Here is a 26,824-nt window from a genome sequence, read left to right on the forward strand (position 1 = left end):
CAAAAAAATATGTATATAATGAAAGTGGAAAAGTGAGGTAAGATTGATGATCAAAATCGGCTCCAGTCTTTTTTTTTTTGGTAGAAGAAAAGGTAGAACTTTAAAAACATGATTTCAATAAGTTCAAAAACAGTCAGTTTCTTCTTTTTTTTAAATATTTTTTTTGTCTAGCCATTTGCTGTATATATATAGATTCTGCCAATAGTTATGCTTATGTACTTAGTTATATAAGTTAGGATCTTCAAGCACGAGAACTATAGTCTGGCATTTGAAGACAATATTAAATTAATCAAATCGTCGCGGCTCATGAGAAAAGCTGCTCCCTCCCCTTATTATTATTATTATTTTTTTAAAAGAGCGGTTTAGCCGTTTCTTAAAAGGAGCCGTTTGACTTTTTTCATATGTATGTAGGCCCATAAAGGGTCTAAAAAAAAGAGATAATAATTGGAGCAGTGAGTCTATCTTTTTATTGATTGTATCTCTGATTAATATGACGATTATGTGGCAGTGATGGACATATTTCATAGACTCAAACCAGAAACTGTGAATGGAGATAGTAAATTTTCCGTGGAAAAGAATTAGAGATCGTTTGAAAACGGGTTAATTGCTTAAAAGGATCGGTACCGCATTTGAAGATGCCAAGAGCATTATAGCAAGATTGATATAACTTGCAAAAACTATCAAACATGCTGTGTTTGGTTTTAGAGTTAAGTAAAATTGAGTTTTGATTTTAATTGGGTTATGATAATTATGTTATTGAATTATGAAAAAAAGTGTAAAAAAAAGTAATGAATAGTTGAGCGAAAGTAATAATTGTGTTGTTGAATTAAACATAAGTGGAGTTAAGTGTAGTAAAATTAAAATTAAAGTTAAAATTTATTTATGAAACCAAATAAAGAATTTCGAGGGGGTACGACTCTTATTTGAACAAGGTGAAAAAAAAAATTGCGATCTTTGTTGTCTGATAGAACAAAAACTAATACCTTAATTGAGACTAGCAAAGTGCTTCTTCGATTGCTCAGGACATCTCTTTTCAACCGAGGAACAAAATAAGATCATTTAGCTTTATGTTTAGTCAGATTGTGAAGAATATTCCACTGGTAATGAAAAAACGGGTTGAGGGGATCCGTATCGAAATCTCAGCTGATAAGTTCATGTGTAAATTCTGTACGGCCGGCCAATGAAACAGTAGAATTAACGAACAGAATCGCAAATAGAATTTCGAAAGTTTGCATGATGGTGCAGCAAACCTAATAGGGCACATGGATGATGGATCAACCCATGCTCTGACCGGCCTTTGGGCTTGGCGAGCAGGGCTGATCTTGATTGTTTCGGTATAACTTTGAGCTTCGCCTCTCTATTCGGGATTTGGTTTCTCTGCAGTTGAAATTATCATACAGCAGTCGCAGGCTGCGGTTCAACAATGACCCCGAGTTGTCAGAAAAATTGCGCCAAAGGAAATGCCGGGGAGCCTTTTCCCTCTGCCTGTAAGACGGTTGCACTAGGGACCCCTTGCTGTTGGAAGCCTCGAGAACTGATGTCAAGATCGTCAGATGAGATAGGACTGGACAGGCTTTGAGTTACGGCTCTGCTCGATCAAGTCGTGGTCAGTCGGTTCTTCTTGGGCAATCCTATTCCTGATCTCCTTCAGAGGTACGAGCAGGATGCACCTCTGAACAAGTACAACCGAGAAATGCCATTCTACACATCTGATCCTTTGGTTGGTTGCATCGATTACCTGTTTCTTAATTTAAACTGCTGCATGCTTTGGTTCTGAAACACATTGATGATTTATAATATGTCGCAGGAGCATGCAAAGGAAAATGAAATTCCTATTGAAAAACAGAACCGGATGGGCACGGGAAAGAAAGGTGATCGAGAACAAGAGGATATAATTCGGCTCTTAGTGCAGTTGAAATTACTACAAATTAATGTACTTCTTCCTCATATTTCATAGTCCTGACAGCGGTCTCAAGTTATAAGAAAATTGCACCAACTCAATTGTAAGAGAGCCTTTTCCCTCTACTTCTAAGTCAGTCATACTAGTTGAGTTTGGCTTTGTTTGAACCCTAGCCATTACGTACATACATATAACTGGTTGTTGCCGTTGGCATCTCAGGCGAAGGTGCTCCTGGTTGTCAATGACGGCAATGGAAGAGATGTTGGTGCGGTGAAACCCGAAGATTTTTATGTAATAACCTTGGCAAGAACATAAAGTAAATTCGAACATCATTTTCCAAGAACATCATTTTCTGAGCATATGCTTCTCCAAACATATCTAGACCTCGAGCCGCCCAACTTGCAAAAATACCATTATTCTCACGAGTAAGGGTGATCGGTTTGGGATACCCTATTTTTTTCACGATACCCGGACCCTATCCAGTAAGAGACAGGTTTCAAGATTTTAGAACTGCACTCTACCCTGTCGAATCCTGAAACCAGAATCTACTCGGTAAACCTGTAAATTATTATTTTTTTGTTCCGGGTACCTGGTGCTTGCTGGTCGGTCTATAGAGCCAAGAAATGTCATTGTAGCTACTACCTGTGGGCTGTGGCCAATCAAAAGAGCTCGATTCCTAACTGGAACTCTGTGGAGAGGTTAAGCGAGGAGCCCACGGGGTCCCAACAATCGAGCAGGCCAAAGAGCCACTCGAAGGTGGAGGCCATCATGTTGAAAGAGTTGATGTACTAGTTGAGGCTCCGATTAGGGTTCGAGAAATCTCCGCCCCTCGCGAGGAAGGCATGACTCCCAAGATCGGGTTCGTGCAACTGGGCGGCCCTCTTCCGCTTCCTTGAGGCGAGCAAGATGGAGGCGGCGTCTTCATGGATGGAGGCGAATTGGCGGATTATGGGGAGAAGGGCGGTGAAGAGGCTATCGGTGGACTCGTCGGAGGTGAGGGAGAGAAAAGAGGAGGAAGGAAAGAAGAAGAGGAGGGCAAGGAGCAGCTCAGAGATCAGTAACTTTACCTTTCATTTTTTTTCGAGTACTATGTATGCAGGAATTGAAACCAAAATCTATTTTCACCGATTCTTTATTTTAATATCCGAACCCTACCTTATTTTCAATACGAGCTATTCGGACCTTACCATAACATAAAGGTTTCGACCAGTTCCGGGTATACTCAGTACCTGTGCACACCCCTACTTAGAAGGAAGAAAAGCCGTTATTGACTGCAAATAATGACCGATTAAGCTGAGCTGAGATGATCTGATGAGCGTCCATCAGAAAGAGACACATGGGGCCCCTCTAACTTGTCTCTCCATGTTATTGAGCTAATTCTATCAGTGAATAAATAAATAAATAAATTATCGTGTTCGACTAAATTAACCTTTTAAATTAATCTTATTAATTAATTTTTTTTTGTGCATTCTGATATCCGGAAGACAACGGATTTCGAGTAATCCAATTCGAGCAGAGCCGACCCACTAAGAAGTAGAACTCTCCTAAGGATTTTAGGTTAACTTTTTAGATTCGACTGTTCGGAGCATTAGAAAATTTCACATGGTATCATATAGCTGATTTCATATACGGCGCACACATTTGCCCACTATTTAATAAAATTCCACGCAATGGGCATTCAGATATTCCAACCCAAACGTAAAGGAGAGTATTAGTAAATAGATAAATAAATCACGCCATATTTAATACGATTAATTTTCTAAATTAGACGATTGTGATAATTTGGAAATCTCACAACTTCCATGTGAAAAGCGCTAATCGATAAGATAGAAATGAAATCCGTCTCAATATATATGTAAATTAGAAAATTACTATGTGTATATATATTGGGAAAAAGAAATTCTTACATGATCCTATATCATAGTGATATGAACAACTAATAAAACTTTAACAATCAGTAAAAAGTGATGAGACGATGTTACGTGGTTGATGTTAATTAATTAATTAATTTATGATCATTTAACCGGTACTTTTGTTTATATGGCAATTGGTAATGATAAGCCGCATTTTAATTGAGTAAAAAATTTCATATTCCAACTAAAATATATTAAATTTTGGTGCTTCTCAGGTCAAAATTTTCACTTTCCAGTTAAAATAAGTCAAATTCTTTACACTTGACGGTGAGGTTCTTCCTTCACTATGAAATGACGCTATGTTTTTCTTTTTAAAACTCAGATCCCTCGTTGAAAAGTGATAACTGATCAATAATAATTCACAAGCAACAGGCAGTCATTAGCATTGGCCATCAATAAATTTTTTCTTTTTGGGATAAGTAGTAAACTTTATTAAGAACTCAGAAAATGTACACAATGATCTACATATCCAAGTAACAGCCCTTCAAACAATAGCAACAACGGTGGAAATCTCACGTTGATATAGCCTCTTGTTAATATTCGATCTAGCCAGATATGGTAGACGTAACTAGTCTATAGTAGCTTGGAGATAAAAACATCCAGCATCCTCAAACATAGAGGATACGCACAGTGTAAACTCCCTATAGTGTTCAAGAAAAAAAAGTGAATAAAGTTTATATATGATATGAATGAAAAATAGGACGTTATATTTACTTGGAAACTCTATTGAGAGGATTAAACTGAACATACGAGTAACAGTGCAGGGAAAGAACGCATGTTTTCTAAACTCCTCCACTTGATGACAAAATTCACATTCCACAGAATTTACACGCAGTCCCCATCCCAAGGAACCTTAGCTGGGTTTGGCCTAAGTCTCAAGCAGGGACGACCCAGGATATTGATCAGAGTGGGCCGAGTTCTTAGGCGAGGCAAAAGGAAATGCAATTTTGCCGAATTATGGAAGTGAATATAAATAATTTCATTAAAAATTAAAGAAAAATTAATAATTTTTCATATGACGTTAAAATTTTAAGAGGATGGTTGTTCATGCCTCCTCTTGGTCCATCTCTGCTACCAAGCACTAGCTGTTGTGATCATACCGCTCTTGGGAGGAATTTAGATCAACTCATCTCGATTTCAGATTTGAATGTTCTGTAGCTTGAATTAGTGGTGCCTCTGGATCAAATGATCGAAGCCGTTTCCCCTTCCCACTCCTCACCACAATATCAGATTTAGGAACACTGCGAAACACCACAGTGCTCTTGAACAGTAATCAATCAGGGGATCAACTGGGAGCCAACCAAGGATCGAACCTGAAGGTGATTTTCTTCCACGTTTCAACCCGACAAGTAACCAGAGGCATCATTAATTGCCTCAATTGAAGGATCTTCCTTTGACTAGATATTTATGAGTCTAAGCAACCCATATAAACAGTTAAACACCATTATTAATAAAATTAATTTAAAAACGGCCCGCATTATCAACAATTTCCCTTTTTCTCTATTTACGAAAGAGAACCAAGCTTTTTTTTTTGTTGGTTACATGTATTTTATTTAATGATCTAAAAAATTAATGATAACGTCTTCTTCTTTTTTCCGGTTATAAGGGAGGTTCATAAGTCTAATATAATAAAATGAAAATCTTAAAATAAAGGGGTACGAATAATCATACTGAATATCAAATCTAAAACTTTTTAATTATCAAATAAAGCCATGTATTATTGAATTACACTCTCTTTAATCACGTCTTCCTTGGGTTATGGCCAGTAGGGGCAAAATTTCTTAGGACAATGGGGTCCTTGCAAGATGGAGTTTGTATCATCTGGGGTCCTTGCCTCTTTTTTTTTTTTTTTTTCTTTTCTTTTCTTTTTAAATCTCCTAGATACCTGACAAAAGAAATTTGCATTGGTTGGGTTCTTTATACATCAATTAAATCCTGTATACATCACGTAGTTCTTTTTATACAATAATTTGGTTCTTTTATATTAATTAGGTCAATGTATACATCAATTTAGTCCTTAACTATATCAATTAGGTTCTTGAAATATCAATTTGATCCCTCTATTGATATTAGGCGTTGGCTGTGTTAATTCCAAAGATTTTTGCATCAATTACCTTTTCATTTGTTTTTCATGCATATTCATAAGCTGAACCCCTAATTTCATACATTTACATTTGACCTCAATTTCCTTCTCTCATTTCGACAGGAATAAGAATAGAGAGACAGAGAGAGTTGGGGTCAATTCAAAAATAAAATATTAGGATGTGGTCGATTTGAAAAGGAGATACTTTTTATGGTCAAAAGACTATTTATTCAAATAGGTCCCTCTCCAATAAGTTGTTTGCAGATAGGGACCTGTCCAGCTTAATGGATGTTTAGGAGGGGCCTCAGCCTCCCTTATGGACCAGATGATGAAGACTGAAGACAAATCGGAACACGTTGGTGGAAGATGAGGCAGGGAAAAAATAATAAAACAAATAATCAAATTGTCAAATATCAACAATCTTACTCTATAAGAAACAAGCAAGTGAGATGGATTTAAATGAACATAGTCGATTGTAAAACGCAACATAATTAATTGGAGCCAAGAATTTTAGTGTGTTTAGTTTTAGAATTAAATATAATTGAATTTTGATTTTAATTAGGTTGTAATAATTGTTATTATGAGAAAAAATGTGAAAAAGTAATGAATAGTTGAGAGAATTAGTATTAAAAATTGAATTAAATGATTAAAAAAATTGAAAAAAAAGAAAAAAAATAATTGTATTGTTGATTTTTATTATATAGTGAATAGATTTAAAAGTTAAAGTTAAAAATCGATCGTAAAACCAAACGGGTTATTAGGGCGCAGTCAATTGTATTGCACTTTTACAATAGACTCTGTTTATTTAGATTCTCGAATTGTACTGGACCGGATCGAATAAGCTTCCCATCTGTCAAGACCTAATTGCCCATTTCCTCCGGAGGGGGCCACTGCATAATTTGGGCCAAAATTGGGAAATTGATGACGTCGGTGGTCAGATGCCGACAGTGAACAAACGTCTTTGCATGCGTAATCCGACGCTCTAAGGTCGAAAATAAAATATTTAAAATGTTTGAAAAAGATAAAATAAAAGAGTCAAAGAAAGAGGGTCGGGTCAGCGAATCCGCCCTGTTGTGTTGCTTCTCACTTTCTCTCCACCCTCCAGGGCCACTACTCCATCCTCTGTCTCGGCCGCCATAAAAATGGAACCTTCTTGTTCGGCTCCTTTATGGTCCATCCGGCAGTGGCGTCAATGTCCTATAAATATTCCCATTGTTGGGCATCTTCCTCCTCCATCATTTCCTTGTCTCTCCAAATCTGGAATAGAAGCAGTGAAGTTGAAACATCCCCCGCAAAAACGCTAACATGTCGGCCGAAGCCTCTTCTGTCCGTCTCATCACACCCTACAAGATGGGAAGATTCGATCTTTCCCACAGGTACTTCATTCAACCACCTTTCCTCCTTCTGGGCTTCTGGGTTTTAGTAGATACTCTCGGATTCTGTGTTCATTTATGAATTAGAAGCTCGCATCTGTGAAGAGCTTGGAATGCTGTTTATTGCCATCACCAGCTTCGTTTCTCTGATAATGAGCTGTCCAGTTAACGCTTATTTATCCTTCCCAGCGAATGGAAAAGGTGATCGTTGTAATAGATGCAAGAAAAAAATGATCACTTTTTGCTTTTCCCGATTTTTTTTGTCATTGATTTGGATAGGTCGGTGCCGAACATGCATTGACTGTGGACCCAACAGGGGACAATCCCGAATGCCGCAATGTGCATGGTCTGAACTGTATGGTAAATATCTATGAGGCTGCAGACTTGAAACTTGGGGATAGTCAAATCACTGTCTTGGGTCACTTGGAGTAAACATGTCTCCTAGGAAACAAGCCTGGTGTGAAAGTTCCGCTATGATCCCTTGAACTCGCACTTTGAAATTGTATTGCTATTAGTTAAATAGCTTGTCATCAGGGTGTCGAAGGTGCTTAGCGGGTGTATCAGTTGATAAAGTGAGAAATAAACCAGATGCTAAGAAATGACCCCAGAGGCTAAGAATGATTCAGAAGATGCAGCTCTCCTACAGTCTTTTACTCGTAGGCAGTTGCACACGTCATTCCTCTAGGAGACCTGGCGTGTCATATCTTTTCTATCAGATTATAGCTTAATTATGGTCTAGCGTCAATTTGATTTCTTGTATTTCTGAGATTATCATGGAATTCTATTTAATCTGTCTGGTGAAACACAGCATACAACTTGTGTCAAACTTCCTATATTTTTTTGTCATCTACATTGGTAGCTAACCTTGCCCATTTTCAATAGGATTCTTCTTGATCGTATCAGTTTCTATCTGGGTGTTGGCAAGCATAATATTATGGGTGCATTGTACTGAATGTTTCTCGTTTCTTCTAATTTCTCAGAGTTGTTTTGGCACCGCTGACTAGACAAAGATCTTACCACAATGTGCCTCAGCCGCACGCAATATTATATTACTCGCAGAGGACCTCAAAAGGGGGCCTTCTCATTTCCGAAGCCACAGGGGTGTCTGATACCGCTCAGGGGTACTTTTCTTCTTTCACTGTACTTCATCGACTGCTTCTCATATTTACTATACGGCATGCAGGTTTCTTCAATAGCTTTTTCTCAAGGTGAAGCTTATAGTTTCTTGACCTCACTCTTTTATTGGCTTGATTTTTAAGGTATCCCGACACGCCTGGTGTCTGGACAAAAGAGCAAGTTGAGGCCTGGAAACCCATTGTTGATGCTGTTCATGCTAAAGGCGGTATATTCTTTTGTCAGATCTGGCATGTGGGCAGGGTTTCGAATTCAGGTTAGCTGAATGAGTAGCAAATGTTAACTGAACTTGAGGAACCTCGAACAGTTCAGTGCTTTGCACCCATTGAGATTCTTTACTTACTCTTGCTATTTCCGATTGTAGGTTTCCAGCCAAATGGGCAGGCTCCAATCTCTTCCACAGACAAGCCATTGACTCCTCAACTTAGAGCTAATGGTGTTGATGTTGCTGAATTCTCACCTCCACGCTGTTTAAGGACAGATGAAATCCCCGAGATTGTCAACCATTTCAGACTTGCTGCTAGGAATGCTATGGAAGCTGGTAAGGTTCTCAATACTTCATGATGAGTGCTTTCCCTTTTTTAAGTTCAACAACCGTTCAAGTTATCCACTTAGACTTGACATGAATGAGTTTGAATAGTCTCATTGTTGTCCAAACTTCAGTGGAATAAAATGAATATTAGAAAGGAGAGCAAATATTTGTTCTTTCTATAGGCTGCTGCATTACCAATTTTCTACCTTCTCAGGACTCAGCTTGTTATAGAAATGGAAATTGATCAATACAATCTCTTCTGCTATGATTGTTTAGTAAGATATGTCTTATAAATGTAATCAAAGTATTGACTTAATGATACGGAACCGACTACTTTAAACCAGTTTTGAAATGCTTAGCCAAAAAAGAGAAATTTTCTGTGGGTGTTTTTTGTACAAAGAAAGAACTCATCAATATTCTACCCCCTTTTTTTTCCCGTGGAGTTAAAAAAATAAAACTTGCTGCCTATTGGTTCAACTTGTTTGGGCCTGATGGACTATTATTTGGGCTAACTGGATGAAGCAAAGAGAAGATTTTTGAGAGGTCCTGAACAGTGCAGATTACTCTTACAAGGGGCTGAAAAGCATTTCCATTTGCTGATCAATGTGCTGAATCATGGATGAAATTTTGGGCTTTGACATTGTAGGCTTTGATGGAGTTGAGATTCACGGGGCTCATGGCTACTTAATAGACCAGTTCATGAAAGACCAAGTGAATGACCGGACCGACCAGTACGGTGGTTCTCTGGAGAACCGATGCAGGTTTGCCCTCGAGATCATCAAGGTCGTTTCTGACGAGATCGGACCAGACAGGGTTGGGATACGGCTCTCTCCGTTCGCGGATTACATGGAATCAGGAGACTCCAACCCCAAAGCTCTGGGTCTTTACATGGCTGAAGCTTTGAACAAGTACGGGATTCTGTATTGCCACATGGTGGAGCCAAGGATGAAGACAGTCGCTGAGAAGTGCGACTGCCCGCACAGCCTGGTCCCAATGAGGAATGCCTTCGGGGGCACTTTCATTGTTGCGGGGGGCTATGATAGGGAGGATGGGAACAAAGCTGTGGCTGAGAACCGAGCCGATCTAGTTGCATTTGGTCGGTTATTCTTGGCCAATCCCGATCTGCCTCGTAGATTCGAGCTGGATGCTCCTCTAAACAAGTATAACCGAAATACATTCTACATCTCTGATCCTGTGGTCGGTTATACAGATTACCCATTTCTTGAAACCGCTGCGTAGGTTTCCACATGTCACTGATCGATGATTTATACTTCTTTTCTGGGTAAGCCTGCTATCAAAATGAAAAGTGTTGGCACTGTGCAATCTAGGAAAATCATAGGGGAAGCTAACCAAGGAGTATGCCGATTGTTTGTTTAAGGGCAGGTATTTACGGTGAGATTGTAATGTTCTGGTGTTTGGCAAGAACCATCAGCGGTTCCTATGTGTCAAACTCGTATGATTTCTTGCGACTTGTGACGACTTTGGGATGTGCGATATTGGCAATAAAGATTGTCTGATTGATTTAAAAGTTCTGCAGTTAGCTTTCTGTAATGTTAAAATACGGGAGTTTCTCATCAGCAATTATGTTCATAACCCGGAGTTCTACAGACATAACCATGGAGTAAACCGATTTTTTTTTTCTTTCCTGTTAATTAAGCGAGAAATTCCGTCTTAATAGATAATATTCCTCATAGCACACCATTTTATGAATCTTTTGTAAATATATAATGTTCGAGTGAAGCGGCATCCTTCGGGTGTGTGGAATGTCCAAAAGACCCTCCATCAAATCAAGCTTATAAATTGCTAATCCTCTGCAAATTACGCTAGATCACAACACTGAAAAATCGATTATACGACAACTATATTTATACCATAATAAGGGACGATTTCCTGGAGAGACCGGGACAAATTTGCCTGTCCCATCCGGACAAAGCTCTTCGAGGATAGACAGGGGCAGAGTCATAGAGTCATGTCAATTGATATGAAAAGCATAACGAACAGCAAAACCATTGGAGTCTCCTTTATTTACATCAGGGCACTTTGTGTTGGAACATCGGCTTAATGTAATGTACTAATTAAAATTTTGGAATAAAGCGTATGTCTCCCTCCAGGGAATCTCTAGGATTTGATTGGCTGTGGGCAGATTAGTTATTCTACTTTTCTCTTCTTTAAATATTCTTTTAAGTTACTTGTTATTAATTCGGATTAAGAAGATAATAATTGAGAAGTAAGATTAATTTGATGGCGGGGTGTAAGTGTACCGGCATGTATCCTCACTCGATATCAAGAAGTTTCGGTTTTGCTCGCGCCGGTGAAATTTTTCGTACCTGCTGATTTTCTCTATCATTTACTAGGTATGAATCTCTCTAATAATTGAAAAAAAAGGGAAGATAATAACTATGGGAACAACCCAAATTGATGCTTTTAATTGGGGTTCCGATGATTCTTTCATGGATAACCACAGCCTGATTAAATGAGTATATATTTTGCATGATTTGACGTCTCTTAATTAATTTAATCTAAATAGATTTAATTAATATGATATCTCCATCTTCATTTGTGTGAAGCAAATTCTGTCTTAATTAAGGATATCTAATTCTAATCTATAGCGTGGAATCTAATTGAATGAAAGCATGACATGGCTTTGCGTGATTATGAAAAATGAGGCTCAGAACAAACATCATCTTCCTCTCATATTCTTGATTAGATATTATATATTTATAATTTAAATCTGCCCCTTATCCATGAAGCCGTATATGTGTTTCATGTTTGGTTTTGATTGATTTGAGAGATCATAGGAATAATATAATCTTTTTTAATTTTTAATCCTATCTAAGAGGGACAAAGGGTGAGGGTTAAGAGCGCCCGTCGAAGAACAAATGACGTGTATTCGAGAAAGTTATTAGGATTCGGAAATTCTATAATCACTTTTTGTACTGATTATAATTTCTACATGCAAATTGAACGTGAAGTTGGCATAAAAAACTGTGAAATCGACATAAAATAATCATGAATCCACTGCTTGAGCTGATCCGATTGCTCTTCGTGAGAAGCAATGGCCAAAGCAGGAATATTAATCACAGAATAATCTCCATTAATTAAGAGCGATCATTTCAGTGCGAGCTTTCCAACTTATATAAATAGGAGCGAAATCGAGAAAAAGAAGGACCATATATTTCTCTTTATTTTTCCTCTCTTTCTCCTATCTGAATGGACGATTTAAGATTAGATGAAGTGACAATTTGAAAGATCTGATTGTTAGATCATCAAGTAATGAAGTGATTATATAATTTCCTTTTAGTTTGATTTGATTAACTGTCTTTTATTTTTAATTAATGAACTGTTTATATGCCATTATATATATATATATAAAGAAATGATTACAAGTCGCTATTTGGACCATGGGGCGAGTGAGGTACGTTTTAATACATAGGTCGCGTTTTTTTTTTCCCCTTCTGTTCTAACATGACAAAGACATCTTTTCTTGAAAGAAAAATCACAACTTAAAATGTAGCTACCGTAACTATACCTATATATTTTACCAAAACTGGTCTCAACTCTTTCATGGAATTTCAAATTCACAGAAGGGGAAGCTGACCAATTTATGCCATCAGTCTATATATAGAAATGGAAGAGAGAAGGTCCCGAGTTCCCCTTCATATATATAGATCTTTTCAAAAAGAAAAGGGTGCCTTTGAACATCGTTTTATGAATTATGAAAAATATTGTTTAGAGCAATGAGATTCACTTTTCATCTGAAATTAAGAGATTTTAATTCACCAAATAAAATAGAGATTTTGCTTTTAATTCTCAGCAATAGAGCTCCCTATACGCTTCATTAAATCTTCTTATAAAAAAGATAAAGAAGCAATATCAGTAGTCTCACCATGATAATTGAACTTGGAATTTCTAACTTATCATGCAAATAATATATTATTGTATTGCATTGTCTTTCTCATCTAATCATAGATTTTTTTTTTGGTTATAAAAGAGAACCATGAGTGTAGTACAAATAGAAATCTTAATAACTAATAAAGGGGTACAAGTAGTCCTACAACGAGTATCGAATCTGGAACTTTTTGATTATTAGACGAAAGCATACCTTTTGATGACGGGGAAAAAGACATTTTTAATCTTATAAGTTTGGTCTTCAGTCATTTTTGGTTAAGTTTTAAAAGTGCCGCATGAGTCATATACATTTGCTCTGTAAAGCAATTTTGGTCCATTCGGTGACTAGACGGTAATGGATGCTGACATAAACACTGTCGTTAAATAAAGGCCATGCAACAATTTCTTAATGGCTTGAACTTTAAAATTAAGGGAAAAATCAAAATATAAAATAAAATAATGAAAAATTAATAAAATATTTAATCTTAAAACAGAAAATTAAAAAATAAAAAATGATCTAGCCCCGATAAGGGGCTAGGATAGGTGTCGACAGGAGTGGGGGCCCTGCTGACGCCCCCACTTCCCCTGGATGAGGTCACCAACGAATTCTAAGGTAGCTGGCCACCTCATCTTGGAGGTGGGGGCGTCAGCAAGGCCCCGGACGCCCCCACCCCCAAAATCACGGCAAAGATCTGAGGTTGATCTTGGGCATGATTCCACCCTCGGTGACGTGCAACTCAGCCTCGACAAGGGGCTAAGTCTCTTTAATTCTTTTTTTATTTTTTATTTTTCCTGTTTTTAATTTAATTTTCATTATTCTATTCTTATTTTTTGATTTTCTTTTAGATTTTAAATTTTAGCCAATAAGAGATTGCCATGTGGCCTTATTTAACTATGTTAGTGTGGTGTCCACATTAGTATCTGTTGCTGTTCGGTCATGGAAAGGACCAAAAGTGTCTTACGAAGCAAACGTAAAGGACTGATTTGGCACTTTTAAAACTTAGAGGACTAAAATTGACTGATGGTCAAATTTATAACACCAAAAATGTATTGTTCCTGTTTAATAATCTTAGATTTTCTCATCATATATATATATATATATATTTTATTTATTTTCTTTGAAGGATAATAGTTTCCCATATGAAATTGTTGATGTTGATCTCATTCGGAGTCGCACGTGAAATTAGATTGAAAAATTTTATTTGCTTATATGATAGATTATAATACAACATACATATATCAGCAAATGCTTAATTTATCGATCGACAACCCACTTTCTAACGTTTCTGATCTAAAAGACGCCTATATACATATACGTATATATATATATATATATTTGACAATTGCAAGCCCGCGATTGCATATTTTCTACCCAAATCTTTTTAAAAAAATTCATACATCATTTTAAGGTGTATATATATATAACCTTTTTTTTTTTTCTTTTCTCAGGTTAATTAGTAGCATGTGGAGCCTGTGTATATAATGCCGGAGCAAGGGTTTCAAAATGCACAGTGAAAAGTAAAAGCTGAACCCAAATTGCAGCCCTTTTTCGTTCCAAAAGTGTGTGACAAATGCAACCTCGGAACTTGGATGTACTTTTCTTTGATAGATCGGAGCTTGGATCTACTACGCGATATACGTTTGCAAACCTAGCTATAATATTTTTTTGATAAGTAACCTAGCTATAACATTTTATATGTGTCATGTCGACGAATTGTCAAAAAAGTTTTATCCCCACAAGATAAAAGAAAAGGAAATAGCAAATGGGAATTACGAACAGTTAGAACTCAATCGTACGTCCTTGAAAGTAATGAAACGGATCATCATCAGATCATGAGTTTGGAGAGGACGAAAGGAAAGGTTTGTAAGCTCCCCTGTATCTGATTAATTGTTAAGCAATTAGAGGTTTATAGAGACAATTAGTTTTAGATATACGTAACTATAGAAGAAGCCAACAGTGATCAATTGCTTTAGTAAAGAATCCACCCTTTCATGGGAGTAAGCACATTGATATCATGTATCACTCATTAAAAATCGGGTGAAATCCGGGGAGATTGTGCTTGAGTTTTGCAAATCTAAAGATTAAGTTGCTGACATGTTCACGAAGCCATTGAAGGCAGATATTTTCCTTAAACTGAAGAGATTAATCAGGATGGTAAAGATGAGCTCAGTTTAAGGGAGGCTAGCTGTTGGAAGACGAAAAGTTCATGGGTAATCCAAGATGTAGTGTAGGGTCTTTGAATTCAGATGTATTCTTAGCCATGTAGAACAAATCTAGAAGAAATCGGAGTATAGAAAGTCAATTTCAGTTTTGAAAATTCTTTGTCCTTTTTGTTCATATGATTTTGCAGTTATTGTCCCTGTTATGTCCAGCCCTCTCAAAAAAGACATCTTGGATTTAGTTATGACAAATGGAACTGATATGTCCCCTTATTTCACTTTATTTTCAATTTTTGTATTATACATATGCCTCCTTTATGATCGAAGAAAATTACATTAAAAAGTACATACCAAGTTCATAAAAAAAAGTATGCACTGAAGATTGCATTGGCAATACATCTATAGATTAGAGCACATTACAAAATGAATGACTTATACCACCAAATTTAAGGAACGTTGGTGTTGAGAATATTAATTTCACATTGAAAATATAAAAAGATAATCCTGAGTTTATAAGAGGGTCGAGCCTCCCATCCTATCAGCTTGAGTTTTTAGAATGCATAAGGGCCCAATCCTTATAGGCGCATTGGATGTTTAATATGATATCAGAACCCATATTACGTGTATGCGTGCTCACGTGCGTGTGTGTAACCACACCATGCTTGGCCCAATATGTCTAAGTGTAGCAAAGAGTGTGTCTCTTGTTAGTGTCACCTCTTACCCGAGCACGGAAGATGAGCTCGGCTTGAAACCAATTATTGAGAGCGGGTGTTTAAGGACACGTGACAACGTGTAGGCAGAAATAAACACACATTGTATGTGAGGGAGGGTATTAGGATATTTATCCCACATTAATCAAAATTCCATTACTTATATGAGATTTGGATACCAATACTTATTAGTATGAGCTTTGAAGTGGAAATGTGCTTTCAATATGGTATCAGAGCTAAGCCCAGACCCCCAATTCAGTGTGTTGATTATGCGACACTTCGCATCTGTGCACTCACGCTATGCATCACTCTACTAGCATGCTGACTTCGCATTTCATCCGGTCTCATCCCGGCTATAAATCCACGCTGCGCGTGAAGATGGGTGTTAAGGATTCCTTCAATACCACATTGAAAACATACAAAGATAATCATGAGTTTATAAGAGGGTCGAGCCTAGCATCCTAAGATATACGGACCAAATCCCTTGTAGGTCCGTTGGATGTTTAATAGTTGGTTTTAAGTTTACACTTTACTACTTAATTATATCTTAATATTTATAAGTTGGACCTATTTCAACAATATACAACTTTTACCTTATACTATTGTTATAATTTATGTTTAAGATTATATCAACAACCAAAATCTGTTGGGAAAGATCTATACTCGTACAACTATTGCTAACCTTGAAAATTATTAGTATAGATTTGTTTGGATTATACCATTAACCAAGTGACAGGTAGCATTAGTTGTACTGGTACATATCTTTCCTAACAGATTTTGGTTGTGAAAATTCTCTAAGTTTAGAACTTTTTAAATTTTAGCGATGTAAGTTTCACTTTGGATTTCTTAGTCTTACAATGTTTGCTCCGTCAAACACTTTTGATCCTATTTGTCACCGGCCATTGAGCTGTTGATGTGGACTTCACATAGTCAAAATTTTCATAACTGGCCGTTGTCCATTTGATAATATTTTATTGGCAGAATTTAAAAAAGAAAAAAGAAAAAAAGAGAATACCCAACTCCAGCTCTTTCTCTTTGAAAACGGAGAGGGGAGGTGACTAGATCCGAGACGCGAACTGGTTACGAGTAGGACCAAAAGTATCTTACAAAGCAAGCATTATAAGACTGAAAAAATAATAATGAAACTTATAGTACTAAAATTCACGTAAGTCCAAATTTATAGGATTTTCATTGTATTTCTCCGATAATATAAGGTAAACCTGTTGGTATTGGTCCAACTTATAGCAATGGGATAAGTACAATACAATACAATCCATTTGTAAACTGTAAGCTTAAACAAACGGTCTATAAATTTATTGGTATAAACACCCGTGGCTAGGAAGTAGGAACTGAGTCGATCTAGTCGTGTTCAGTCGGTTCTTCTTGGGCAATCCTATTCCTGATCTCCTTCGGAGGTTTGAGCAGGATGCACCTCTGAACAACTACAACCGGGAAATGCATTCTACACATCTGATACTTCGGTTGGTTGCATCGATTAACTGTTTCTTAATTTAAACCGCTGCATTCTTTGGTTCTCTCACACATTGATGATTTATAATATTTCGCAGGAGTATGCAAGGGAAAATGAAATTTCTATTGAAAAACAAAACCGGATGAGCGTGGGAAAGAAAGGCGATCGAGAACAAGAGGATATAATTCGGCGCTCAGTGCAGTTGAAATTACAACAAATTAATGTACTCCTTCCTCATATTTCATAGTCCTGACAGCGGTGTCAAGTTATACGAAAATCGGACCAACTCAATTGTAAGAGACTCTTTTCCCTCTAATTCTAAGTCAGTCATACTAGTTGAGTTTGGCTGTGTTCGATCTCAAAAGTCATTACGTACATACATATAACCGGTCGATGCCATTGGCATCTCAGGCGAAGGTGCTCCGGGTAGTCGACGACGGCAATGGAAGAGATGTTGGTGTGGTGAAACCCGAAGAGTTTTATGTGATAACCTTCGCAAGAACATAAAGTAAATTCTAACATCAATTTCCAAGCATGTGCTTCTCAAAACATATCTGGACCTCGAGCCGCCCAACTTGCAAAAATACCATTATTCTCAGGAGGAAGAAAAGCCATTATTGACTGCAAATGATCGACATCAAGCTTTGACTGATTAAGCAGAGCTGAGATGTTGGTGCGTTTGCCCACTATTTAACGAAATTCCACGCGATGGGCATTCGGATATTCCAGCCCAAACGTGAAGGAGAGTTTTAGTAAATAGATAAATAAATCACGCCGCATTTAATAAGATTAATTTTGTAAATTAGACGATTGTGATCGTTTGGAAATCTCACAATTTCCATGTAAAAAGTGCTAATCATTAAGATAGAAATGAAAATCCGTCTCAATATATATGTAAATTAGAAAATTACTGTATGTATATATATTGGAAAAAAGAAATTCTCACATGATCCTATATCACAGAGACATGATGAATAATTAATAAAACTTTAACAATTAGTAAAAAGTGATCATACGATGTTACGTGGTTAATGTTAATTTTTTTATTTATGATCATTTAACCGGTACTTTTTTTTATGTGCCATTTGTTAATGATAAGCGGCAATTTGCTTGAGTCAAAAATTTCATTTTCCAACTAAAATATATTAAATTTTGGTGCTTCTTAGGTCAAAATCCTCACTTCTCAATTAAAATAAGTCAAATTCTTTGCACTTGACGGGGAGATTCTTCCTTCAATATGAAATGACGCTATGTTTTTCTTTCAAAAACTCAAATCCCTCATTGAAAAGTGATAACTGATCAATAATTCACAAGCAGCAGGCAATCATTAGCATTGGCCATCAATAATGTACATAGTGATCTACCTATCCAAGTAACAGCCCTCCAAACAATAGCGACAACGGTGAAAATCTCGTGCTGATATAGCCTCCTATTAATATTCCCTTCTAACCAGATATGGTAGACGTAACTAGTCTATAGAAGCTTGGAGATAACAACACCCAGCATCCGACCCTTTAAATCGAGATCAACTGATCTCGATTTGAGGAATCCTCAAATAGAGAAAATAGGCACGGTGTCAACTCCTTATAGTATTCAGAAAAAAAGTGAATAAAGTTTATACATGATATGGATGAAAAATGTGACGTTACATCTGCTTGGAAACTCTATTGAAAGGAACAACCTGATCATACGATTACCGGTGCAGGGAAAGAACGCGTCTTCTAAACTCCTTCACTTGACAACAAAATTCACATGCCGCAGAATTTACATGCAGTCCCCATTCCAAGGAACCTTAGCTGGGTTTGGCCTAAGTCTCTCGAAGCTGGGACGAACCCAAGATTTTGATCGAGTGGGGCGAGTTCTTAGGGGAGGCAAAAAAAAAAAGGTAATTTTGCCGAGTTAGAAAGAGCGAATATAAGTAATTTCGTTAAAAGATAAAGAAAAATTACTGATTTTTCATATAATGTCAAAATTTTAAGGGAACGGCTGGCACATCCAGACCTCCCCTTGGTCCATCCCTGCTCCCAAGCACTAGCTGGTGTGATCAAACCACTCTCGTGAGGAATCTAGATCAACTCATCTCGATTTCAGATTTGAATATACCCCGCTGTAGCTTGAATTAGTAGTGCCTGTGGATCAAATGATCGAGGCCGTTTCCACTTCCCACTCCTCAACACAACTCACCATATCAGACCCTCTTGAACAGTAATCAATCAGGGGATCCACTGGGAACCAGCCAAGGATCGAACTAGGAGGAGATTTTCTCCCACGTTTCAACCCGATAAGTAACCAGAGGCATCATTAATTGCCTCAATTGAAGGATCTTCCTTTGACTAGATATTTATGAATCCAAGCAACCCATATAAACAGTTAAACACCATTATTAAGAACTAATTTAAAAGCGTGCCACATTTTCAACAATTTCCTTTTTCTCTATCCACGAAAGAGAACCAAGCGTTTTTTTTTGGTTACATGTATTTTATGTAATAACGTCCTTTTATTTTTCGGTTCTAAGGAAGATCTATAGGCTTTGTATAATAAAATAGAAATTTAAATAAAAAGATACGGATAGTCCAACTAAGTATCAAATTGGAAACCTCTTAATTACCAAATAAGGATATGTACCACTATATTATACTCTCTTTAATGACGTCTTCTTTGGGTTATGGCCTATAGGGGCAAAATTTCTTAGGACAATTGGGTCCTTGAAAGATGAAGTTTGCATCATCAAGAGTCCTTGCCTCTTTTCTTTTTCTTTTTAAATCTCCTAGATACCCGATAGAAGAAATTCGCGTCGGTTAATTTCCTTATACATCAATTAAATCCCGTATACATTATGTAGTTCTTTTTATACATTAATTTGGTTCTTTTATATTAATTAGGTCCTTAACTACATCAATTGGGTCTTTGAAATATCAATTAGGTCCCTCCATTAATATTAGGCGTTGGCGGTGTTAATTCGAAAGATTTTTGCATCAATTACGCCTTTATTTGTTTTCATGCATATTCATCAGCTGAACCCCTAATTTCATACATTTACATTTGACCTCAATTTCCCTCTATCTCATATATAAAAAAAAAATTAAAACTTAAAACAAAAGATGAAGCTAGGAATGGGGGGCTCCCGCCGGCCACCTCTCCGAGTCCCACTGGCTTGGTTGCTGGAGACCAATGGGGCCTTTGGCGACCGAGTCTGTGGGGTCAGTGGTTGGAGGGGAGCTTCCTCGACCGATTTGCCCCGTCCGCTCAAAAGACTATATACTCAAATGGGTCCCTCTCCAATACGAAGCTGTTTTCGGCTAGGGACCTGTCCAACTTAATGGATGTTTATGGGGAAGGACCTCAACCTCTCTTATGGTCCAGATGAGGAAGACAAATCGGAACACGTTGGTGGAAGATGAGGCAGGGAAAAAATAATAAAATGAAGAATCCTACTCTATAATGTCAACAATCCTCCTCTATAAGCCGCCAGCGAGAGCCCAAATTGTAAAACTTCAACGAAATTATTCAGTTTTGGGTGGGACCGTCCGGAGAAGTATTCAAATAAATACGGTCGACTATAAAATGTAACACAATCAACTGGAGCCAAGAATTTTAAAGTGCAGCGAACTGTATTATATTTTTGCAGTCGACTATGTCTATTTGGATTCTCGAACTGTGTTGGACGGGATCGAATAAGCTTCCCATCTTTCAAGACCTAATTGTCCATTTCCTCCGGAGGGGGCCACTACATAATTTGGGCCAAAATTGGGAAATTGATGACGTCGGTGGTCGGATGCTGACAGTGAACAAACGTCTTTGCATGCGTAATCCGCCGCTTTAAGGAAAATGAAATATTTTAAATGTTTGGAAAAGATAAAATAAAAAAAGTCAAAGAAAGATGGTCGGGGTCAGCGAATCCGCCCCGTTGCGTTGCTTCTCACTTTCTCTCCACCCTCCAGGCCTCCACGACAACTCCTCCATCCTCTGTCTCGGCCGCCACTGATGCAAAAATGGAACCTTCATGTTTGTCTCCTTTATGGTCCATCCGGCAGTGGCATCGATGTCCTATAAATATTCCCATTGTTGGGCATCTTCCTCCTCCATCATTTCCTTGTCTCTCCAAATCTGGAATAGAAGCAGTGAAGTTGAAACCTCTCCCGCAAAAACGCTAACATGTCGGCCGAAGCCTCTTCCATCCCTCTCATCACACCCTACAAGATGGGAAGATTCCATCTTTCCCATAGGTACTTCATTCCACCACCTTTCCTCCTTCTGGGTTTCTGGGTTTTAGTAGATACTCTCAGATTCTGTGTTCATTTATGAATTAGAAGCTCGCATCTGTGAAGAGCTTGGAATGCTGTTTATTGCCATCACTAGCTTCGTTTCTTTGATATTGAGCTGCCCAGTTAATGCTTATTTATCCTTCCCAGTGAATGGAAAAGGTGATCGTTGTAACAGATGCAAGAAAAAAATGGTCATTTTGCTTTTCCCGATTTTGTCGTTATTGATTTGGATAGTTCGGTGCCGAATATGCATTGACTGTGGACCCAACAGGGGACAATCCCGAATGCCGCAATGTGCATGGTCCGAACTGAATGGTAAATATCTACGAGGCTGCAGACTTGAAACTTCGGAGTATTTCAAATCACAGTCTTGGGTCACTTGGAGTGCCAAACATGTCTCCTAGGAAACATGCCTGGTGTGAAAGTTCCGCTATGATCCCTTGAGCTCACACTTCTTTTGAAATTGTATTGCTATCTGTTATATAGCCTGTCATCAGGGTGTCGAAGGCGCTTAGCGGGTGTATCAGTTGATAAAGTGAGAAATAAACCAGAGGTTAAGAAATGACCCCAGAGGTTAAGAATAATTCAGAAGATGCTACTCTCCTACAGTCTTTTACTCGAAGGCAGTTGCACACATGTCATTCCTCTAGGAGACCATGGCGTGTCATGTCTTTTCTATCAGATTATAGCTTAATTATAGTCTAGCGTCAATTTGATTTCTTGTATATTTGAGATTATCATGGAATTCTATTTAATCTGTCTGGTGAAACTCGGCATACAACTGGTGTCAAACTTCCTATATTTGTTTGTCATCTACATTGGTAGCTAACCTTGCCCATTTTCAATAAGATTCTTCTTGATCGTATCAGTTTCTATCTGGGTGTTGGCAAGCATAATATTATGGCTGCATTGTACTGAATGGTTCTCGTTCCTTCTAATTTCTCAGAGTTGTTTTGGCACCGCTGACTAGACAAAGATCTTACCACAATGTGCCTCAGCCGCATGCAATATTATATTACTCGCAGAGGACCTCAAAAGGGGGCCTTCTAATTTCTGAAGCCACAGGGGTGTCTGATACCGCTCAGGGGTATTTTTCTTCTTTCACTGTACTTCATCGACTGCTTCTCCTATTAACTATACAGCATGCAGGTTCCTTCAGTAGCTTTTTCGCAAGGTGGAGCTTATAGTTTCTTGACCTGACTCTTTTATTGGCTTGATTTTAAAGGTATCCTGACACGCCTGGTGTCTGGACAAAAGAGCAAGTTGAGGCCTGGAAACCCATTGTTGATGCCGTTCATGCTAAAGGCGGTATCTTCTTTTGTCAGATTGTGCATGTGGGCAGGGTTTCAAATTCAGGTTAGCTGAATGAGTAGCAAATGCTAACTAAACTTGAGGAGCCTCGAACAGTTCAGTGCTTTGCACCCATTGAGATTCTTTACTTACGCTTGCTATTTCTGATTGTAGGTTTCCAGCCAAATGGGCAGGCTCCGATCTCTTCCACTGAGAAGCCATTGACTCCTCAACTTAGAGCTAATGGTGTCGCTGTTGCTGAATGCTCACCTCCACGCCGTTTAAGGACAGATGAAATCCCCGAGATTGTCAACCATTTCAGACTTGCTGCTAGGAATGCTATGGAAGCTGGTAAGGTTCTCAATACTTCATGATGAGTGCTTTCCCATTTTTGAAGTTCAACAACCATTCCAGTTATCCACTCAGTCTGGACATGAATGAGTTTGAATAGTCTCATTGTTGTCCACACTTCAGTGGAATAGAATGAATATTAGAAACAAGAGCAAATATTTGTTCTTTCTATAGGGCACTGCATACATGAAATTGTGCTGCTGCATTACCGATATTGAGCAGTCAATATGCTGCCTATACCAATTTTCTACCTTCTCAGGACTCAGCTTGTTATAGAAATGGAAATTGATCAATACAATCTCTTCTGCTATGATTGTTCAGTAAGATATGTCTTATAAATGTAATCAAAGTATTGACTTAATAATACGGAACCGACTACTTTAAACCAGTTTTGAAATGCTTAGCCAAAAAAGAGAAATTTTCTGTGGGTGTTATTTGTACAAAGAAAGAACTCATCAATATTCTACCCCCTTTTTTTTCCCGGGAGTTAAAAAAATAAAACTTGCTGCCTATTGGTTCAACTTGTTTGGGCCTGATGGACTATTTTTTTGGCTAACTGGCTGAAACAAAGAGAAGATTTTTGACAGGTCCTGAACAGTGCAGATTATTCTTACAGGGCCTGAAAAGCATTTCCATTTGCTGATGAATGTGCTGAATCATGGAAAAATTTTTGGGCTTTGACATTGTAGGCTTTGATGGAGTTGAGATTCACGGGGCTCATGGCTACTTAATAGACCAGTTCATGAAAGACCAAGTGAATGACCGGACCGACCAGTATGGTGGTTCTCTGGAGAACCGATGCAGGTTTGCCCTCGAGATCGTCAAAGCCATTTCTGATGAGATCGGACCAGACAGGGTTGGGATACGGCTCTCTCCGTTCGCGGATTACATGGAATCAGGAGACTCGAACCCCAAAGCTCTGGGGCTTTACATGGCTGAAGCTTTGAACAAATACGGGATTCTCTATTGCCACATGGTGGAGCCAAGGATGAAGACAGTCGGTGAGAAGTGTGACTGCCCGCACAGCCTGGTCCCAGTGAGGAATGCCTTCATGGGCACTTTCATTGTTGCAGGGGGCTACGATAGGGAGGATGGGAACAAAGCTGTGGCTGAGAACCGAGCCGATCTAGTTGCATTTGGTCGGTTATTCTTGGCCAATCCCGATCTGCCTCGTAGATTCGAGCTGGATGCTCCTCTAAACAAGTATAACCGAAATACATTCTACATCTCTGATCCTGTGGTCGGTTATACGGATTACCCATTTCTTGAAACCGCTGCTTAGGTTTCCACAGATCACTGATCGATGATTTATACTTCTCTGCTGGGTAAGCCTGCTATCATAATGCAAAGTGTTGGCACCGTGCAATCTAGGAAAATCATAGGGGAAGCTAAGCATGGAGTATGCCGATTGTTTGTTTGAGAGCAGGTATTTAGGGTGAGATTGTAATGTTCTGGTTTTGGGCAAGAACCATCAAACGGTTCCTATGTGTCAAACTTGTATGATTTCTTGCTACTTGTGACGACTTTGGGATGTGCGATATTGGCAATAAAGATTGTCTGATTGATTTAAACGTTCTGCAGTTAGCTTCTTGTAATGTTAAAATACGGGAGTTTCTCATCAGCAATTATGTTCATAACTGGGAGTTCTACAGGCATAACTTGTGAACGTGATGACCCTATATATATATATATATTTCTGTTAATTAAGCAAGAAATTCCGTCTTAATAGATAATATTCCTCATAGCACACCATTTTATGAATCTTTTGTAAATATATAATGTTCAAGTGAAGCGGCATCCTTCGGGTGTGTGGAATGTCCAAAAGACCCTCCATCAAATCAAGCTTATAAATTGCTAATCCTCTGCAAGTTCCGCTAGATCACAACACTGAAAAATTGATTATACGATAAATATATTTATACCAGAATAAGGGACGTTTTCCTCGAGAGACCGGGACAAATTTGCCCGTCACATCCGGACAAAGCTCTTCGAGGATAGACATGGGCAGAGTCATAGAGTCATGTCAATTGATATGAAAAGCATAACGAACAGCAAAACCATTGGAGTCTCCTTTTTTGACATCAGGGGACTTTGTGTTGGAACATCGGCTTAATGTAATGTACTAATTAAAATTTTGGAATAAAGCGTATGTCCCCCTCCAGGGAATCTCTAGGATTTGATTGGCCGTGGGCAGATTAGTTATTCTATTTTTCTCTGCTTTAAATATTCTTTTAAGTTACTTGTTATTAATTCGGGTTAAGAAGATAATAATTGAGAAAGAAGATTAATTTGATGGCGGGGTGTAAGTGTACCGGCATGTATCCTCACTCGATATCAAGAAGTTCCGGTTCTGCTCGTGCCAGTGAAATTTTTCGTACTTGCTGAATTTCTCTATCCTTTACTCGGTCTAAATCTCTCTAATAATCGGAAAAAGGGAAAGATAATAACTATGGAAACAACTCAAATTGATGCTTTTAATTGGGGTTCCGATGATTCTTTCAGGGATAACCACGGCCTGATTAAATGAGTATATATTTTGCATGATTTGACGTCTCTTAATTAATATAATATAAATAAATTTAATTAATATGATATCTCCATCTTCATTTGAGTGAAGCAAATTCTGTCTTAATTAAGGATATTTAATTCTAATCTATAGTGTGGAATCTAATTGAATGAAAGCGTGACATGGCTTTGCGTGATTATGAAAAATGAGGCTCAGAACAACATCATCTTCCTCTCCCATTCTCGATAAGATATTATGTACTCATAATTTAAATGTGCCCCTTATCCATGAGGCCGTATATATGTTTCATGTTTGGTTTTGATTGATTTGAGAGATCATAGGAATAATTGAATATTTTTTAATTTTTAATCCTCTCTAAGGGGGACAAAGGGTGAGGGTTAAGAGCACCCGTCGAAGAACAAATGACGTGTATTTGAGAAAGTTATTAGGAGCCGGAAATTCTATAATCACTTTATGTACTTATTATAATTTCTACATGCAAATTGAACGCGAAGTTGGCATAAAAAACTGCAAAATCGACATAAAATAATCATGAATCCACTGCTTGAGCTGATCCAATTGCTCTTGGTGAGAAGCAATGGCCAAAGCAAGAATATCAATCACAGAATAATCTCCATTAATTACGAGCGATCATTTCAGTGCGAGCATTTCAACTTATCTAAATAGGAGGGAAATTGAGAGAAAGAAGGACCATCCATTTCCTTTTATTTTTCCTCTCTTTCTCTTATCTGAATGGACGATTTAACATTAGATGAAGTGATCATTTGAAAGATCTGATTATTAGATCATCGAGTAATGAAATGATTATATAATTTTCTTTTAGCTTGATTTGATTAAGTCTCTTTTATTTTTAATTAATGAACTGTTTATATACAATTATATATATATATATAAATAAAGAAATGATTACAGGTCCCTATTTGGACCATGGGGCGAGTGAGGAACTTTTTAATACATAGGTCACCTGTTTTTTTTTTGCCCTTTTTTTTTCCCTTTTGTTCTAATATGACAAATATATTTCTATTTGAAAGAAAGATCACAACTTAAAATGTAGCTTGATTGGTAAGAGCCTTGTCATTTCCCACCAGTTGCCCGAGCTTGAATCCCCTGGACATCCTAGGTGATTATTTTTGACCTTTTTATGTAATCCTATTTTTTTTTTCATTATTCATGGATCAAAAGACAAGAAAAATATGCGGTAAGCATTTATTAGCTTTTACAAGCATA

General features: G+C 37.8%; 2 protein-coding genes across 2 annotated transcripts; both read left to right on the top strand.

Moving 5' to 3' along the window:
* The first annotated feature begins 6,942 nt into the window (after window positions 1–6,942).
* LOC116202317 (12-oxophytodienoate reductase 2-like) lies at window positions 6,943–10,465 on the top strand. Its single transcript, XM_031533840.1, has 5 exons — window positions 6,943–7,272; window positions 8,250–8,390; window positions 8,529–8,659; window positions 8,768–8,944; window positions 9,582–10,465. The coding sequence occupies exons 1-5, from the start codon at window positions 7,202–7,204 to the stop codon at window positions 10,172–10,174; spliced, it is 1,113 nt and encodes a 370-aa protein (XP_031389700.1). The 5' UTR covers window positions 6,943–7,201; the 3' UTR covers window positions 10,175–10,465.
* A 10,611-nt stretch (window positions 10,466–21,076) lies between these two features.
* Window positions 21,077–24,641, top strand: LOC116202761 (12-oxophytodienoate reductase 2-like). The gene is made up of 5 exons (XM_031534371.1): window positions 21,077–21,390; window positions 22,376–22,516; window positions 22,655–22,785; window positions 22,894–23,070; window positions 23,760–24,641. The coding sequence occupies exons 1-5, from the start codon at window positions 21,320–21,322 to the stop codon at window positions 24,350–24,352; spliced, it is 1,113 nt and encodes a 370-aa protein (XP_031390231.1). The 5' UTR covers window positions 21,077–21,319; the 3' UTR covers window positions 24,353–24,641.
* Window positions 24,642–26,824: the final 2,183 nt, after the last annotated feature.

The sequence above is a fragment of the Punica granatum genome, chromosome 4, assembly GCF_007655135.1.
Source record: "Punica granatum isolate Tunisia-2019 chromosome 4, ASM765513v2, whole genome shotgun sequence".
Classification (NCBI taxonomy): Eukaryota; Viridiplantae; Streptophyta; class Magnoliopsida; order Myrtales; family Lythraceae; genus Punica; species Punica granatum.

Bases quoted from the DNA above. Each gene is read 5' to 3' on its own strand.
- LOC116202317 (XM_031533840.1), top strand. From the start codon at position 7,202: ATGTCGGCCGAAGCCTCTTCTGTCCGTCTCATCACACCCTACAAGATG. The intron at 7,273-8,249 runs GTACTTCATTCA...CTAATTTCTCAG, and splicing joins AGATTCGATCTTTCCCACAG to AGTTGTTTTGGCACCGCTGA. The intron at 8,945-9,581 runs GTAAGGTTCTCA...TTGACATTGTAG, and splicing joins TAGGAATGCTATGGAAGCTG to GCTTTGATGGAGTTGAGATT.
- LOC116202761 (XM_031534371.1), top strand. From the start codon at position 21,320: ATGTCGGCCGAAGCCTCTTCCATCCCTCTCATCACACCCTACAAGATG. The intron at 22,517-22,654 runs GTATTTTTCTTC...TTGATTTTAAAG, and splicing joins GTGTCTGATACCGCTCAGGG to GTATCCTGACACGCCTGGTG. The intron at 22,786-22,893 runs GTTAGCTGAATG...TTCTGATTGTAG, and splicing joins GGGCAGGGTTTCAAATTCAG to GTTTCCAGCCAAATGGGCAG.